Source organism: Cotesia typhae, unplaced genomic scaffold (genome assembly GCF_013202065.1).
Source record: "Cotesia typhae breed Kobodo isofemale line unplaced genomic scaffold, CoteBio_Ctyphae contig_4, whole genome shotgun sequence".
NCBI classification, from domain to species: Eukaryota; Metazoa; Arthropoda; class Insecta; order Hymenoptera; family Braconidae; genus Cotesia; species Cotesia typhae.
In genome coordinates this window covers 1,084,408-1,102,486 of record NW_027423748.1, presented here as the reverse complement: position 1 = coordinate 1,102,486, position 18,079 = coordinate 1,084,408, and the positions used below count along the sequence as shown (strand labels likewise).

General features: G+C 27.4%; 3 protein-coding genes and 2 long non-coding RNA genes across 5 annotated transcripts; 2 read left to right on the top strand and 3 right to left on the bottom strand.

Moving 5' to 3' along the window:
• Window positions 1-1,081: 1,081 nt before the first annotated feature.
• On the bottom strand, window positions 1,082-2,034 carry LOC141527459 (uncharacterized). The gene is made up of 5 exons (XM_074242959.1): window positions 1,942-2,034; window positions 1,755-1,858; window positions 1,629-1,667; window positions 1,349-1,570; window positions 1,082-1,271 (listed from the first exon to the last, which is right to left on the bottom strand). Exons 2-5 carry the CDS (start codon window positions 1,821-1,823, stop codon window positions 1,212-1,214), a joined length of 390 nt encoding a protein of 129 aa, XP_074099060.1. The 5' UTR covers window positions 1,824-1,858; window positions 1,942-2,034; the 3' UTR covers window positions 1,082-1,211.
• A 271-nt stretch (window positions 2,035-2,305) lies between these two features.
• On the bottom strand, window positions 2,306-2,769 carry LOC141526902 (uncharacterized). The gene is made up of 3 exons (XR_012479099.1): window positions 2,702-2,769; window positions 2,569-2,604; window positions 2,306-2,478 (listed from the first exon to the last, which is right to left on the bottom strand). It is a non-coding gene; the product is annotated as an uncharacterized LOC141526902 (long non-coding RNA).
• Window positions 2,770-6,706: 3,937 nt separating this feature from the next.
• On the bottom strand, window positions 6,707-7,724 carry LOC141527783 (uncharacterized). The gene is made up of 3 exons (XR_012479251.1): window positions 7,659-7,724; window positions 6,988-7,091; window positions 6,707-6,899 (listed from the first exon to the last, which is right to left on the bottom strand). It is a non-coding gene; the product is annotated as an uncharacterized LOC141527783 (long non-coding RNA).
• Window positions 7,725-9,510: 1,786 nt separating this feature from the next.
• LOC141527241 (uncharacterized) lies at window positions 9,511-13,093 on the top strand. The gene is made up of 2 exons (XM_074242613.1): window positions 9,511-10,328; window positions 10,404-13,093. The coding sequence occupies exons 1-2, from the start codon at window positions 10,239-10,241 to the stop codon at window positions 12,585-12,587; spliced, it is 2,274 nt and encodes a 757-aa protein (XP_074098714.1). The 5' UTR covers window positions 9,511-10,238; the 3' UTR covers window positions 12,588-13,093.
• Window positions 13,094-13,565: 472 nt separating this feature from the next.
• On the top strand, window positions 13,566-16,839 carry LOC141527415 (uncharacterized). Its single transcript, XM_074242895.1, has 7 exons — window positions 13,566-13,570; window positions 14,967-15,174; window positions 15,233-15,323; window positions 15,386-15,480; window positions 15,559-15,784; window positions 16,356-16,459; window positions 16,548-16,839. Exons 1-7 carry the CDS (start codon window positions 13,566-13,568, stop codon window positions 16,605-16,607), a joined length of 789 nt encoding a protein of 262 aa, XP_074098996.1. The 3' UTR covers window positions 16,608-16,839.
• The last annotated feature ends 1,240 nt before the right edge of the window (window positions 16,840-18,079 follow it).

Below are 18,079 nucleotides of genomic sequence, written 5' to 3'. Positions count from 1 at the left end.
ATTCTAAAAATGACTAATTTATTTTAATACTTAGTTATATATAATAGATATTAATAAATAATTGATCAAACGTTGAGAAAAAAGTTACAAGTTATACTGACACGTATACCCGAGTCAAAATTAAAACAGTAGATTCAGCCTCCAAAGTCTACTCGAGGGTAAGTAGGATAAAATGATCTTTATAGGTCATGACAAGCCATGCTATGAAACCGTAAATTCAACCTAAACTTAGTATTTTTGTCCGCTTTTACCAAGTTTAGGTTCAAATTACCGTTCTAGAACGATAAAATGAGCCTCCAGAGCCTACTATTCTACTGTGGCAAAAATTCTTATTGGTTCATACGACGTAGGCGAGGGGAAAGAAGAGAAAGGGAAAGGAATAGAAACCAAAATGGCTGCTGGGAGCGGGAAAAATTTGAAATAAGAAGAAAAATAAATTCAAATGATTTAAAAATTTATTAATTATATGTATGTTTTATTTAAAATTAAGAACACAAATAAGAAATTACTTAAGTATAAGTATCATATAAGTATCATATGATGGGTTTGAATACTGCCATGGTGAAGTCGTCCAAGATTGTTCTGTAAGTTGATCTTGATCTTGAGTAGTCCAAGTGTACTGGGGTATAGAGCATCCATTTGATGAATTTGGAGTGGTCCAAGAGTTCTGGTCTCCTGGATAACCTGTATAACCTGGATAACGTGGATAACCTGGTGAATCTTGAGTCGAATAGTGCTGATTTTCAGGAGTACTATATCGCGGATCTTCAGTTATTCTAGGATGCAAATTTTCAGGAGTACCATATCGTGGATCTTCGGTAGATCTAGGATGCAGATCTTTAGAATAAAGATATCGTGGATCTTCAGTTATTTTAGAATGCTGGATTACTTCAGAGTCTTGATTCACAGAACCAGCAATAGACGAAAAATGTTGTCGAGATGCGGGTGGTGAAGCTATTTCCATTTCTTTAGCAAGTTCACTTTGATCGTCAGCAAACCTAGAGTCAGAGTTCGCTGAATCTTGGGAAGGTTCTGAATTCAGAAAATCAATGTCCATCGTAGATTCGTGACACACGGTGGTGGAATGTTGTGTTGATATTTTTTTTCTTGTTTTTGTTGTTTCGCCGATTTTTTGTGTTGATTGGATGCAACATTTGTTTCACAGGCTGACTTGCGTTTAGTTTTCTTTCTTTTGTTAAATGCAATTTTATTTATGTAATTCTTAAACTCAGCTTCGTCAATTGTTGTTTCAGACCTACTATTAGCCCAAGCTAGAAGAAGTTTTATAAAGTTTAAGTTTTTCCTTCATAAAAATTATTCAAAAATTATTATCAACGTATTATTTTACCAAGAATTGCCTGATATAATTGGGGATGTATCGATGACCGTGATGTCGTTTACCTGTTGCACAATAAGAGCCCATATTCGAACCATAAACTGTTATAAGAGCTTCTTTGACCAAATTCTTCCAATCCGACAAATGAGAGCTCACAGGACTTTCCGTTCGTTTTTCAATGTAAGCTATTGCAGATTTTGGAAAGAAAATATTACATTCCTTAGCAATTCGATCCTGTAATTATAAATTTTCTTATTAAAAATTAATTTAAAAATATCAACTAGAATATTACCTTTGTTGGTCCAGGTTTTAAAAAATCATCACGAGATGTCTGAACATATAAATAAAAAATTAATACAACAAAAAGACATCCACTTTATTGATAATTTAATCATAAAAAAGTAAGTTTGACTCTTACCGATTTCAGTAAATTAAAATTATTATCAGATTCTTGGTGCCATTTATTTTCTTTTTCAACTGCAGACATTACTTTTTTTAAAAATTGTAGGTCAAGTCGGGATACTAAAACAATTCATAGTTAATTATCAAATTATGTTCATTAAAACAAAGTATATACTGTCAATAAATTAAAAACTTATGAGTACTTATATCTGTAGCACTATAATTTGATCTTTTTGAATTTCGTTTGTTGCGTACGATCGTCGTAACTTCAGTCGTATAATCATGGCTATTAATTTTTTCAGTAGATCTTAAAAGAATCCAATCTAAAAAATGATCAAAAAATATACAAGTTAGATTTTTTTTTTATAGAGTATATTATAATAATTTATTTCCAATAAAATTCTAAAAAGTGTAACTTCTAGAGCGCTAAGAGCTCCAAAATCAAATTAAGTAAATTTTACAATAAAACATCAAATTTTTAATAAATCAAGTTGTTGATAATTTTTCATATACTGACTATAAACTGCGTTGTAAATATCCGTATCAATTGAAGGACGCAAGGAACTTTTGATTCGGCCAACAGTACAATAATTACCAAGATGATCTCCATAAACTTCAATTAAAGCAAGTTTAACTATAATTTTCCAATTAATAACGCCTGTTTCAATTAAAGCTCTGTTTTCAATCGTTTCAATTACTTCAATAGGAAAAAAAATACCACTTTTAGGAGAAATTTCTCTCTGAAATTAAAGTATGCAATAACCATTAACATGAACTATTACTAAAAAAACAAATAATCAAGTCTTTGATTTAAAAATTGACTGTTATACCTTATTCTGCCCATCAACTTTTACACTTTTGATTTTCTACAGAAGAAAAAAAAGTAAAAAATGCATTATTCACATTAATTTTATAAAAAAATATCGACAAAAATATTATTGTAACTATTATAAGAAAAAATACCTTAGGTATATTGACATGGTGGTGCTCATAAGCTGCTGATAATCCAGCGTAGATTTGACTAAGAAATTTTGAATTTTCCTCAGTAGCTGTTAAAGTAATTAATGAAATAAGTAAAAGTTTGGCTCGGAAAACAATTCAATTTACGTAAAAATTAAATTTTTTTACAATTCTTGGAGCATTGGATTTACTTACTGTAAATTCTTGTGACAGTTAATAAAAGATAAATGTAATTGTTTCTACTACTTTTTTTTACTCACAATTAAATTATTTTTATTAATGCTAAATTATTCTGTATATTAATATTATTGTGATTTATGAAAACACTAATCAACTCTAATTTGAATTCACAACTGAATATTTATTTTATCTCAATGTCAGTTAATTAATTTATATTAAATAAATTCTGTATTTTGAAAAAGGTGCAAAATATTTATACTTCACCTGTTACAGGTAAAAATGTGTGCAAAGCTCCGATATCAGCATCGTCTGAAACAGATACTTCTGGGTTTACAAGGCTTTCCATATATTCTGTATTATGATTGCTGCAATTTTTTTCATTCACACAAGTAGAAAGTTCTGCATTTTTACTAGAAGTCTTTGTACATTGAATATGAGGAACTTCTGCAGTGTCAGTAGTATTTATATTTGATATTTTTTATTCTGATATTACATTTTCAGTTATTTTCAACTGAATTTTTTCTGTTGATACGGGACTTAATTCTATTAAAGATAAGTTATTGTTTGCAACATTTTTAGCATTCGTTCCATGATGCTGCAATGTGTCATTGTCATTACGTTTAGAAGTGCCAGCCTCCTGATTCGAGATTTTTCCCGTAAGATCAAATAATGGCGTCTTATGAGCTATTTTATGGGCAAGGCTATTTTTTTGAAATTTGTTTGTAGTATTGTCTTTTTTTGCTTCTTCTTGCAACTGTCTTTTTTATCCAACACAGATCTATAAAATACTTTCGTACTCTCGTCACATACGTTGTCATCTTCGTCTAGTACGATATTCTCTAGCTTTATTTTATCATCTGCATAAAATTATTCAAATATGATTTATAAAAATGAAAAGAATAAAATTAAAAAAATTATATGAATTGATGCAATCAATTTTTCACTTTTTTCAAATTTCATATGTCTAATAATATATTATTAAAACTTACACTGTAGCTAAACTTAACCTCAAATATATGCAATTATGAATTATCCATACTTTCTATCTAATTCTAGAATTTTTACTTCGTATCTTTGGCTTATTTGAGTATTCGGGTCCTCCCACAGAATTTTAACAATATTACCTTTCTTCCGCCGAGTTTTTGGTAGCTTGTTTGTTTCAATTACGTATCTTTCACGTGTACTCATGAACCATATCAGAGCATACATTGGTTCTTTCAACTTATCCTTCTTTGGAGGCATAATTAATAAAGCCGTTATTTTGCAAATCTTAAGATTATAAACAAAGTCAAGCAGTAAGCATTATACAGTCACAATAATGTGTGCAGAATGACCGTTCATCGACTTCTTTACAATTGTTTATTTCGCCATGATTGATTTCCGTTATATTCCATGAGTATTTACAGAGAATTTTGTGATTGGCTAAAAATAAGCGGGAAATTAGAAAACTAAAAGTTATTCGATTTATCGACCAATACTATTAAGTTATTTGATAATTGGACTTCATAACGGTTGGTGGCGTTCCAGTCGGAATTTTTATCTATGCACAAGTGAATGTGTGTGGTATTTGTAAATAAATGCTTGTAAATGTTATAAACATAACCTTATGATTAATGAAATAAATATCAAGTACATTATATGATATAAAAAATAATTGATAAAATATATAAATAACAAGTTGAAATACACATTTAGTTGCAATTTACTGTTATTAATTGTAAATAAGGATTCTTACGATACTTTATTGCAAGTGACAATGTTTAACAAAAATTTTCATGATTTATCCAAACGGAGAAAAAGGGACTAACTTAATAGTATTCGAACTGTCAATAATGCTCCCCACCCAAATAATAATCAAAATGAAGTAAGTAAATATTTATAAGTTTTTATATATTCATCAACAAATTAATTTAAAGTGTATAAATGTTTCTAAAAATCATTTATTACTGTTCATTGCATAAAAATCATACAATTGTATTTACGTTTAACAAAACGACCGTTCAATTATTTTGTTGAATGTTTTTAATAGCATTGAAATAATTTTTCAGGTCGAAAATCTTCCATTGAATCAAAGGGACGATGAAATCATTCATGAAAATGAAAATAATTTAAACGATAATGAAATCAATTTAGAGAGAGTTGCACAGTTTCAAAATGCAGAAGATACAAGACAAATAAATAATCTAACACATAATAATATCGAGAATCAAGTAAGTTGACACTTAGAGTATAGCTGGAGGTATGCTATGTCTTCATTTCTTGTCTGATAAAATACTTTATATAAATACTTTATTAATTATGCAATTTTTAATCATAGTTCAAGTAGAGAAAATATAAATTTATTTAATATTAACTAAATTCTATAAATTCTGTTTATTTTCATACAATTAAATGATAATATTTGTTTTTAGACTCAAAATCAACTGACTCACCGAAGAGTTAATAATATCAGAGCAGAAAATGATTCTGCAAGTATCAATGAAGACTTTAATGGTGTAGATAATGAACATCTAAATCCAGAGAATGTACGTGAATAAAGAGAAGAAGTTATAATTGAATATAGAAATGTCCATACTACTGAACGTGATATAAGAGTTGAAAATTTAGACAAAAATGGAGTAGAAGAGGAAGAAGAAGAAGAGGAACAAATTTTTGATGAAGACGAAGATGAAGACGACAATTTAAGAAACAATAATTTCAATTATGATTTACCTCCCCCCACGGAAAAAATATATATCCAGGGATATATCTCTTCAGAATATATCCTGGTATATATTCCGGGATATATACCAGGATATACTCAATTTTGCCGGAAAGATATATGATGAAACAGTATATATCCTGGTATATATATCAGCATGAATACCATTATGTGTATATACTAGGATATATCTTAGATATATACTAAGATATATACTGAGATATAGGTTAAGATATATATCCTAGGATATATACTGGGATGTATACCGCTGCATGCAGTCGAGGACATATATTATATATGCAGCATATATATAAGATATATTCCAAGATATGTGTAGAATATGTACAGGATATATCCAAGTGCATACAAAGGATATATATATATATATATATATATATATATATATATATATATATATACTTCAATTTTCCTTAGCCTCATTGCTCGGATATATCTAAAAAGCTCAGCCTGAGATATATGTCGGATATATCTGAGATATATTCTAAGATATATACTGAGATATATGTTAAGATATATATGTAGGATATATACAGGATATATCCCAAAATATGTGTAGAATATGGACAGAATATATCCAAGTGTATACATAGGATATATACTTCAATTTTCCTTGGCTTCATCTCTCGAATATATCTAAAAGCACAGCCTGAGATATATGTTGGATATATACAGGATAAATCAAAGTATACATAACGTATATATTATGTATACATCATATATATACGTACTTCAATCGTCTTTGGCCTTATAGCTCGGATATATCTGGACAGTATAGGCTGCGATATACGTAAGATATATACAGAATAAATCCAAGTATATATTCTGTTTATACCTCGAGAAATAGACAAAATATATCCTAAGATATATGTAGAATATATATTTCAATTGTCTTTGGTCTTATTGCTCGGATGTGTTTGGACAGCCAAGGTTGAGATATATACTTGAATATAATCTTACTATTATTGCAGTGTAATTATTAAAAAATAATTAAGAATATATTTCTTTGGATTAATTATTATTGAAATTGAACATGAATAAATTTTAAAATAAATTCAAGGATAATTTTTTATGTTTCTAGAGATTAATTGTTAATATTATTAATTAAAAAGTATTATAAGTAGTTTTATCATTAAAATAATATAAAATTTGCTATAGAGAATTATTGCGTTAATAATAAACAATAAAGTTAAGTTCTTAAATAAATGTCATACATTTATTATAGTTATTAATATTTTTTACTTATGTTGAACTTGAAGTTGATTGTTTTTTATCAGCGTTCTCTATTAATTTTTGAGCTTTCTAGAAAAGAAATTATGTAATTATTATTATAAATTTTATAATTATTATTGTGATGTGAAAATCACATTTTTATTTTAAAAATACGTACTAGCTTCTGCTGTTTAACTTCACTTCTTAGTTTTCCGCATTTATTATTTACTGCAGTTCCAAATGGGCCATCCTTAAAATCGTTGTGCCTCTCTTGAACTGCTTCTGCAATGTATATAGTATCATAATTATGAATTTTTAAATTAGATTTCAATTTTTCTCATCGAGTATAATTTTATATGGATAAATTTTTAATCAATGGTGTAAAAAAATTTATAATAAATAATATTGTCATATAATACTTGTGGTCTAAAATATATAGATTAGAGAGGAAATATTTCTATTCAAATATCAAAGTAGCGTCAATATTTAATAAATATAAAATAAATTTTTTCAATCATAATTTAAGAAATTTTAAATTTGCAACTTAAAAATCTTAAAATTGACTAAATTCATTCAAGTCAAAAATTATGTTAGGCAGAATTTATTTATTATTTATTTTAATTGTATTTATATACCTTATCAACTAAACATAAAATTTCAATTATTTATTGAGCTCTTCAATTGAAAGCAATTTAATTCAAAATAGAATTTAAAACTATCAGTACAAAAATAATAAAATGAAAATTTAAAATTAGCTTTAAAAAGTTAATTTAAAGTTTCTACTTGATAAGTTTACAGTTTTTACACTTATAAAAAAATAAATATGTCGATTGAAATATTATACGGTACCTTTAATTACTTTTAAAATATTCTCATCAAGTGCATCGTACTTTTTTTTTTTGTTTTCTGTATTTTTAGATGCGCCACCTTTATAGTTACTTTTAAAAGAACTTCCAAAGGGAAAACTGATGTAAGTAATGATGCTGTCATAGCTGCGAAAGAATTTTTATTTTTCGCATCGTTCCACTGATCGCGAGTAATCCATACACCCGACCCTTCATGACCAAGTTCTTTCTATATTAATAAAAAAGAAATCGTTTATTTTCAAATTAATTTTAAAGCAGCTAATAATAAATATATATGTATATGTACCATCTTCGGTGATGATTTCATTACTTTTTGTTTTTTAGAGTCTTTACAACTGGATGACACTGATGCTTTAGGATGTTTTTTTTTACTTGATTCCTCTGAAAAAAATTAAAATGATATTAATAACGTAACGGTTAATTTTATAAATTTATATAATTACCTTTTCTTAAATCATCTTTACTTGAATGTCCTTCTGCAAATTTTGATTTTGATGTTGGTACATGGGAGCTTCTATTATTTTCAGGGCGTTTCTAAGTGATAAATAAATTTTAATAAAATATTATATTATGTTATTTTAATTTTACTTACAGCATCAGATGGGGTCTCTAATACTTCAACTTCTTCTTCATTTTGGACATCACCCTCATTACTGTCTGAAAACCGTAACTTTTTTTTTGGATTTTCAAGCTCCTTTATTTCCTCAACGTCATCTTCATCAGAAATTTGTTCCAATACTTCAACTGGTTTTATAGATGGACCAGGAGATTTGATTCCCTCAAGAGCATCCAACTTTTTTTCTAAAGTTTTAATCGATTCTAAAATAATTAAATATCATCATTTATCATTAAGAATTTTATGTTGCAAAAGTTATTATTGTATATTGTTAATTTATAATTATCCTAACAAAAAAAGTTCTTACTAGATACATCAACCACAATGGCTTCGTAGCAGTTCCAGCCACCAAGTGGCATTTTAATAGTATCATGCCATTCAATGACATATACTGTCTGTGGATCATGATTCTCTTCAAAATAGGTATCCAAATTAAAATCTTTTATGTGACGTACATCAATTCCTGCAGTCATTTTTTTGTTATCATTTCCACCGACCCATTTAACCAATGCCCACCACTTTGCCCTGAACAAAAAATTTTTTTATCTGTTAATTTTTAAACAACATAAATATGTAAACAAAAAATCAATATAACATTAATGTGAGCAGTCACTTGATCATTTTTTTGTTATTTAACAAAAAAATTTTTCTTGGAAAATTATTTATAAAAAATTGCATTTTTTTTAATTTCTACATAAGTCAATTTTTCTTCCTACTTTTTTTTACCATCATTAATTTGTTTAAAAAATTTTAAATATTAATAAATATCCGCTAAATTAATTTTCATTAAAACATTTAATGAAGAAAAAAAAACGAAAGTTAAATTAATAAATTTAAATTCATAAGTGTAAAATTTAAAGGTTAAATGGCATTTTTTATTTTTTTATTAATTCTAAAACTATAACAATTAAAAATAATTAAGTTTATTTATACCTTTTTTCATTGTTCATTGTTACCAGTAATAAAATTTCCTCTAGATTTTCAATATCTTTTGTCGTATCAAAACGTGAAACCTCTGAATCGAGTAGCAGCTTAACAATCATTCGGTGTTAAACGGAAAAGCTTCTGTTTAACGTTACGGCCGCCATTTTTATCTCCATTTTGGCGGCAAACTGAGACAATGCATCCATAAAACAGTAAGTTATTATATTTACAAAAGTTTAATTTTACGTAACGCTGATTTACAAAAATGTTAATTTTAATTTTATTTTAATAATTACGCTAGAAAATTAAGTTTTAATAAATCAATCAGTATGTCACTTTACTGAGCTAAAGTATAAGTTGGTACTCAATTACCAACTGTTTCACTCACTAAAATTCTACCTTATCAACTGTTAAATATTATTACTCGTTTAATTTTATGTTTACAATATAATAATCATACTATTATTTTTTAAGTGTTTTATATAGAACACTTTATTTATTATTTTTTAATTGTAAGTAATTATTGTTTTTAATTATGGATCGTAATCAACGCGGGTCATATAAACAGTATCTTATGCCTGGTAGTTCTGTATTAGTTCCAAAGAGAACTGTACGTTATTGGAGATCGAAAAGGCGAAGACTATCAACATCTGAGTCTGATTCGTAAGTATTTTTTTTTCTTAATTACTAATTTTAATGAATCAAATAGTGTTTGTGCATCGATTTATTCTATTATTACATTATTATTATAATAATTAATCAATTATTGATAAATTAATTATTAATATTGCATTGTCAATTTGAGTAATCCAAGTAATCAAGACGGCGATGATTCGGAGCATGGACCATCAAACAATTTACCTCCCGTAGGTGACATTATTATCCATTATCCAATTTTGGACTGATTAATTCATAGCATAAAAGTCTATGTTTTATGATTATCAATCACAATTATTTATTTATGTTTATTTTATGTAGTTCTGTCAATATGATTCTGATCATGAATCAAGTTCAATTAGCAGTATGGAATCTACTCATTTACCAACTATCAGAGATTTCAGCCCAGAGGTCTCTGGCAATGTCAGTGATTCTTCTGTGTCTCAAGGAATTTTTGTAATATATTGCACTTAATTTCCGTTTTAATTTCTAAAGTGATTGCAATAAAATTAATGTAAATTATTTTTACAGATGTACGATTCAAATGAAGACTACTCTGAATGTGATGATTCTGAAAGTAGTGACACAGAACTATCGGATTACTTTTTGGATAGTGATGATGATCTGGATGAACGTATCCAAAGAGAAATCACTGTTGACTCTCAAATAAATTTTGATGACAATGAAAACGCATGCGCTTATGAAGTCCATCAAGTTTCTAGCAAAATTACCTACCCCGAGAGTATGTTGATACGGACTTTACTAATCCTTTCTGTTAAAATTAAAAAAAATTTAGATAACGAATCTGTTCAGTTAATTACTGAATTAGTAGATGCTTTATCCGATGAATCCTTAAATTATAATACATTGTATCACTTCAAGAAAATAATTGACAGCTATTCATACCCTTTTGAAATTCATTATTTGTGTCCAACTTGTGGTTTATATATCGGCGTAAAAGTCATAACGGAAGAAGAATCAACTTTAAAATGTCAAGGATGTAATGTTGATATTCTGCTAAAAACAAACAAACAGTCACCAAAGTTTTTTTTATACTCTCCTTTAAGTCGACAGCTACAAGATTTTTGTGTTCAACATCATGAAAAATTATTATACCCGGTAGAACGGGAAAAAAAATGTTCCTACGCTATTGAAGACATAATGGACGGAAAGTTGTACAATTTACATCGTTCTACCGAAGATTCATTGTCTCTCAATTTTAGTGTCGATGGTACGCTTTTATTTAAAAGCTCCCAAACTTCAATCACTCCGGTATTGTGGACAATTAACGAGCTGCCTCCTCAAGAGAGAAAACAACACATTACGCTAGCTAGCATTTGCTTGGGCCAGAAAAAACCTGATATGAATAATTATTCAACACCTTTTGTAGAAGAATGTCAGAAGTTAGCCAATGAAGGAGTAACTTATACCTTTAATGGATATGTATATAATAAAAAAGTCAGAGTTTTAGTCGGGGTTTGTGATTCCGTAGAACGACCAAATTTAAGATGTTCGAAAACATTTCGAGGGGAATATGGCTGTGGACTCTGTAAGCATCCAGGTGAAGAAATTTCAAAGGGAGCTGGACATGTTTGGGTATATCCAATAGATGCTCATGGAAATGCATTTGGCGAAGGTTTACGATCACATATAGAAACAGCAACGCATGCTGACAGTCAAGAAAAAGGTATCAAAGGTCGTTCGGTATTATTTGGTGTACCAGATTTCGACATAATTAAGAATCTTGCCGTGGACTGGATGCATTGTGTTCCTCTTGGAGTTTGTCGACAGTTTTTAAAATTATGGTTTGACTCTCAATACCACGATAAACCATTTTATCTTGGTAACGTCATAAATGACATTGATTTTTTTATTACATCGATAAGACCATCATCTGATATCTCCAGAACCCCACGGAAGATTTCTGATAGATTACATCTCAAGGCCCATGAGTTGGTGATATGGCTATTATTTTATAGCTTACCCAGCTTAAAAACATATTTACCACCACAATACCTAAAACATTGGAGTCTTCTAGTTGAAGCAATATCAATACTTCTTAAGACCTCTGTATTTAAAACAGAAGTATATTATGCTCAACAATGTTTTTTTCAATTTGTCGTAGATGTTGAAACGCTTTACGGACCCGAACATGTTTCCTTTAACGTCCATCTCCTTACACATTTGCCGGAAAGTGTGCTTAATTGGGGTCCCTTGTGGACTCACAGTGCATTTTGTTACGAAAATTTCCATCAATTGCTGAAAAAATTGGTCAAAAACTCAAATTCAGCTGATCTGCAAATTCTGGAAAGTTTACGAAGTGCGATAGCACTTCATAAATTAGAAAAGTGTTTTGAGTATCATTTAACAACACGCCAACGGAAATTTTTGAAAAAAGTCATAAATAAAAAAAGATATTCTAATTATTCTATGAAAATTGGTGAAATAAAAATGATAGGAAAAGGATTATCAACGCAAATACCAACCAACCACAGTTTGGCGTTGAGGCGCCTCAATATTGAAGTCGATAATGATACTGATGTTCAATATTTCAAAAGAATAATTATAAATAATGAAGTAATACACAGCAGAGCATACACAAGAGTTCAAAAACGAAATAATTTTTCAGTGTTACTTTTAAATAAAGAAATTTTTGAAATAGATATTTTTTTGCTGGCTTATCGTAACGGAGAAAAAGAATGTTACGCTCTCTGAAGATACTTACCCAAATGTAGAGGAAAATTTATGCCGAATGTTAAATTAGAACATCTGATACTGACAGATATACAAGATACTTCTCAACCTCTGGCTGCGATCGACGCAAAATTAATCCAACAAAAAGTAAGAATCATAAATTATCTAAATCAAGAAAGGAACATTGCTTGTGTTCATCCTAACAAATTTGAAATGTTGACGTAATAAAACTAATAAAATTATCGCAAAAATCACATCTTTGCAAATTTATTAACTATTTATTAAATTATTATTTTTGTTGAATTGCACTGTACTTTTTTAACTATTGACGTTTTTACAGATATGAGCTCGTCTCAATGTAACACTTATCTAGAACTCGGCTGCCCAATTTTAAAATAAAGTAAAAGCACAATTGTTATACCGAATTTTTTTTAGTATTGCTGCATATATTACAACTTTTTGACCTTAATTTTAAGTATTTTTTCTTAAAAATATTTATATTCAAGTATTTTATATTCATAAATCAAATTTTTATCAATTAGGTGTGCAAACTTTTTTTAATAAGAAAAATTTTTTAAAATCTTAAAATTGTCAACTAATATGTTTTGAAATTGGGCAGCTGAGCTTTCATTTGAATATTTACATGCATTTTGATATATTTTTCATGTATATATATATATATATATATATATATATATATATATATATATATATATATATATATATATATAAATATATGAAAAATTGATGTGGGTACTTAAAAGACAGGTCTCGAGGAGTGTACATTCGAGGCAAGCTTATATCTTTAAAAATATCATTAGTTGACAAGATAGCAATGTCAGTTCTTATATAATTATTAACATTACATTTTCAAAGAAATAAGCTCATCCTGATGTTACAATCGTCAAGAGCTTTCATTTGAGTACCCACATGCACATTGATATATTTTTCATATATACATCATATACATATATATAATATATTTAAATATATGAAAAAATGATGTAAGTTCTTAAATAAAAGGTCTAGAAGAGTGTAACATCGGTATAAGCATAGATCTTAAAAGAAGTAATTTATACTCTAAAGTAATTCAGATAGAATAAATGATAAATTAAATATTGACTTTTTTTGTATACACAAAAATAATCTGAAAGATTGACTATAAATTAAAAATAAGATAGAATAAAATATTTCAATTATCCGAGCTGGAGATGGAATAAAAAACAAAAAAAAATTAAACGAGTAATAATATTTAACAGTTGATAAGGTAGAATTTTAGTGAGTGAAACAGTTGGTAATTGAGTACCAACTTATACTTTAGCTCAGTAAAGTGACATACTGATTGATTTATTAAAACTTAATTTTCTAGCGTAATTATTAAAATAAAATTAAAATTAACATTTTTGTAAATCAGCGTTACGTAAAATTAAACTTTTGTAAATATAATAACTTACTGTTTTATGGATGCATTGTCTCAGTTTGCCGCCAAAATGGAGATAAAAATGGCGGCCGTAACGTTAAACAGAAGCTTTTCCGTTTAACACCGAATGATTGTTAAGCTGCTACTCGATTCAGAGGTTTCACGTTTTGATACGACAAAAGATATTGAAAATCTAGAGGAAATTTTATTACTGGTAACAATGAACAATGAAAAAGGTATAAATAAACTTAATTATTTTTAATTGTTATAGTTTTAGAATTAATAAAAAATAAAAATGCCATTTAACCTTTAAATTTTACACTTATGAATTTAAATTTATTAATTTAACTTTCGTTTTTTTTTCTTCATTAAATGTTTTAATGAAAATTAATTTAGCGGATATTTATTAATATTTAAAATTTTTTAAACAAATTAATGATGGTAAAAAAAAAGTAGGAAGAAAAATTGACTTATGTAGAAATTAAAAAAATGCAATTTTTATAAATAATTTTCAAGAAAAATTTTTTTGTTAAATAACAAAAAAATGATCAAGTGACTGCTCACATTAATGTTATATTGATTTTTTGTTTACATATTTATGTTGTTTAAAAATTAACAGATAAAAAAATTTTTTGTTCAGGGCAAAGTGGTGGGCATTGGTTAAATGGGTCGGTGGAAATGATAACAAAAAAATGACTGCAGGAATTGATGTACGTCACATAAAAGATTTTAATTTGGATACCTATTTTGAAGAGAATCATGATCCACAGACAGTATATGTCATTGAATGGCATGATACTATTAAAATGCCACTTGGTGGCTGGAACTGCTACGAAGCCATTGTGGTTGATGTATCTAGTAAGAACTTTTTTTGTTAGGATAATTATAAATTAACAATATACAATAATAACTTTTGCAACATAAAATTCTTAATGATAAATGATGATATTTAATTATTTTAGAATCGATTAAAACTTTAGAAAAAAGTTGGATGCTCTTGAGGGAATCAAATCTCCTGGTCCATCTATAAAACCAGTTGAAGTATTGGAACAAATTTCTGATGAAGATGACGTTGAGGAAATAAAGGAGCTTGAAAATCCAAAAAAAAAGTTACGGTTTTCAGACAGTAATGAGGGTGATGTCCAAAATGAAGAAGAAGTTGAAGTATTAGAGACCCCATCTGATGCTGTAAGTAAAATTAAAATAACATAATATAATATTTTATTAAAATTTATTTATCACTTAGAAACGCCCTGAAAATAATAGAAGCTCCCATGTACCAACATCAAAATCAAAATTTGCAGAAGGACATTCAAGTAAAGATGATTTAAGAAAAGGTAATTATATAAATTTATAAAATTAACCGTTACGTTATTAATATCATTTTAATTTTTTTCAGAGGAATCAAGTAAAAAAAAACATCCTAAAGCATCAGTGTCATCCAGTTGTAAAGACTCTAAAAAACAAAAAGTAATGAAATCATCACCGAAGATGGTACATATACATATATATTTATTATTAGCTGCTTTAAAATTAATTTGAAAATAAACGATTTCTTTTTTATTAATATAGAAAGAACTTGGTCATGAAGGGTCGGGTGTATGGATTACTCGCGATCAGTGGAACGATGCGAAAAATAAAAATTCTTTCGCAGCTATGACAGCATCATTACTTACATCAGTTTTCCCTTTGGAAGTTCTTTTAAAAAGTAACTATAAAGGTGGCGCATCTAAAAATACAGAAAACAAAGAAAAAAAGTACGATGCACTTGATGAGAATATTTTAAAAGTAATTAAAGGTACCGTATAATATTTCAATCGACATATTTATTTTTTTATAAGTGTAAAAACTGTAAACTTATCAAGTAGAAACTTTAAATTAACTTTTTAAAGCTAATTTTAAATTTTCATTTTATTATTTTTGTACTGATAGTTTTAAATTCTATTTTGAATTAAATTGCTTTCAATTGAAGAGCTCAATAAATAATTGAAATTTTATGTTTAGTTGATAAGGTATATAAATACAATTAAAATAAATAATAAATAAATTCTGCCTAACATAATTTTTGACTTGAATGAATTTAGTCAATTTTAAGATTTTTTAAGTTGCAAATTTAAAATTTCTTAAATTATGATTGAAAAAATTTATTTTATATTTATTAAATATTGACGCTACTTTGATATTTGAATAGAAATATTTCCTCTCTAATCTATATATTTTAGACCACAAGTATTATATGACAATATTATTTATTATAAATTTTTTTTTTACACCATTGATTAAAAATTTATCCATATAAAATTATACTCGATGAGAAAAATTGAAATCTAATTTAAAAATTCATAATTATGATACTATATACATTGCAGAAGCAGTTCAAGAGAGGCACAACGATTTTAAGGATGGCCCATTTGGAACTGCAGTAAATAATAAATGCGGAAAACTAAGAAGTGAAGTTAAACAGCAGAAGCTAGTACGTATTTTTAAAATAAAAATGTGATTTTCACATCACAATAATAATTATAAAATTTATAATAATAATTACATAATTTCTTTTCTAGAAAGCTCAAAAATTAATAGAGAACGCTGATAAACAACAATCAACTTCAAGTTCAACATAAGTAAAAAATATTAATAACTATAATAAATGTATGACATTTATTTAAGAACTTAACTTTATTGTTTATTATTAACGCAATAATTCTCTATAGCAAATTTTATATTATTTTAATGATAAAACTACTTATAATACTTTTTAATTAATAATATTAACAATTAATCTCTAGAAACATAAAAAATTATCCTTGAATTTATTTTAAAATTTATTCATGTTCAATTTCAATAATAATTAATCCAAAGAAATATATTCTTAATTATTTTTTAATAATTACACTGCAATAATAGTAAGATTATATTCAAGTATATATCTCAACCTTGGCTGTCCAAACACATCCGAGCAATAAGACCAAAGACAATTGAAATATATATTCTACATATATCTTAGGATATATTTTGTCTATTTCTCGAGGTATAAACAGAATATATACTTGGATTTATTCTGTATATATCTTACGTATATCGCAGCCTATACTGTCCAGATATATCCGAGCTATAAGGCCAAAGACGATTGAAGTACGTATATATATGATGTATACATAATATATACGTTATGTATACTTTGATTTATCCTGTATATATCCAACATATATCTCAGGCTGTGCTTTTTAGATATATTCGAGAGATGAAGCCAAGGAAAATTGAAGTATATATCCTATGTATACACTTGGATATATTCTGTCCATATTCTACACATATTTTGGGATATATCCTGTATATATCCTACATATATATCTTAACATATATCTCAGTATATATCTTAGAATATATCTCAGATATATCCGACATATATCTCAGGCTGAGCTTTTTAGATATATCCGAGCAATGAGGCTAAGGAAAATTGAAGTATATATATATATATATATATATATATATATATATATATATATATATCCTTTGTATGCACTTGGATATATCCTGTACATATTCTACACATATCTTGGAATATATCTTATATATATGCTGCATATATAATATATGTCCTCGACTGCATGCAGCGGTATACATCCCAGTATATATCCTAGGATATATATCTTAACCTATATCTCAGTATATATCTTAGTATATATCTAAGATATATCCTAGTATATACACATAATGGTATTCATGCTGATATATATACCAGGATATATACTGTTTCATCATATATCTTTCCGGCAAAATTGAGTATATCCTGGTATATATCCCGGAATATATACCAGGATATATTCTGAAGAGATATATCCCTGGATATATATTTTTTCCGTGGGGGTCTTTATAAGGAAGCACCACTAACCATTTCTCAGAGTGTGTTATTGATTGCAACTCTGTTGATCACCCACAATGTTACTCAGTCATACCTTATTGACATCATATCTATCATAAATTTACATTGCTTAAATGATAGTTTTCACAAGAATAGCTAGTTTAAATTTAAAAGATTTTTTGCTTTAGGCAATCACAATTTTACTAATCATAAAAAGCATTATTATTGCTC

Bases quoted from the DNA above. Each gene is read 5' to 3' on its own strand.
- LOC141527241 (XM_074242613.1), top strand. From the start codon at position 10,239: ATGGAATCTACTCATTTACCAACTATCAGAGATTTCAGCCCAGAGGTC. The intron at 10,329-10,403 runs GTAATATATTGC...TTATTTTTACAG, and splicing joins CTGTGTCTCAAGGAATTTTT to ATGTACGATTCAAATGAAGA.
- LOC141527415 (XM_074242895.1), top strand. The intron at 15,324-15,385 runs GTAATTATATAA...AATTTTTTTCAG, and splicing joins TAAAGATGATTTAAGAAAAG to AGGAATCAAGTAAAAAAAAA. The intron at 16,460-16,547 runs GTACGTATTTTT...TTTCTTTTCTAG, and splicing joins AAGTTAAACAGCAGAAGCTA to AAAGCTCAAAAATTAATAGA.
- LOC141527459 (XM_074242959.1), bottom strand. From the start codon at position 1,823: ATGTCTGCAGTTGAAAAAGAAAATAAATGGCACCAAGAATCTGATAAT. The intron at 1,571-1,628 runs GTAATATTCTAG...TTATAATTACAG, and splicing joins TAAAACCTGGACCAACAAAG to GATCGAATTGCTAAGGAATG. The intron at 1,272-1,348 runs GTAAAATAATAC...AACTTCTTCTAG, and splicing joins ATTATATCAGGCAATTCTTG to CTTGGGCTAATAGTAGGTCT.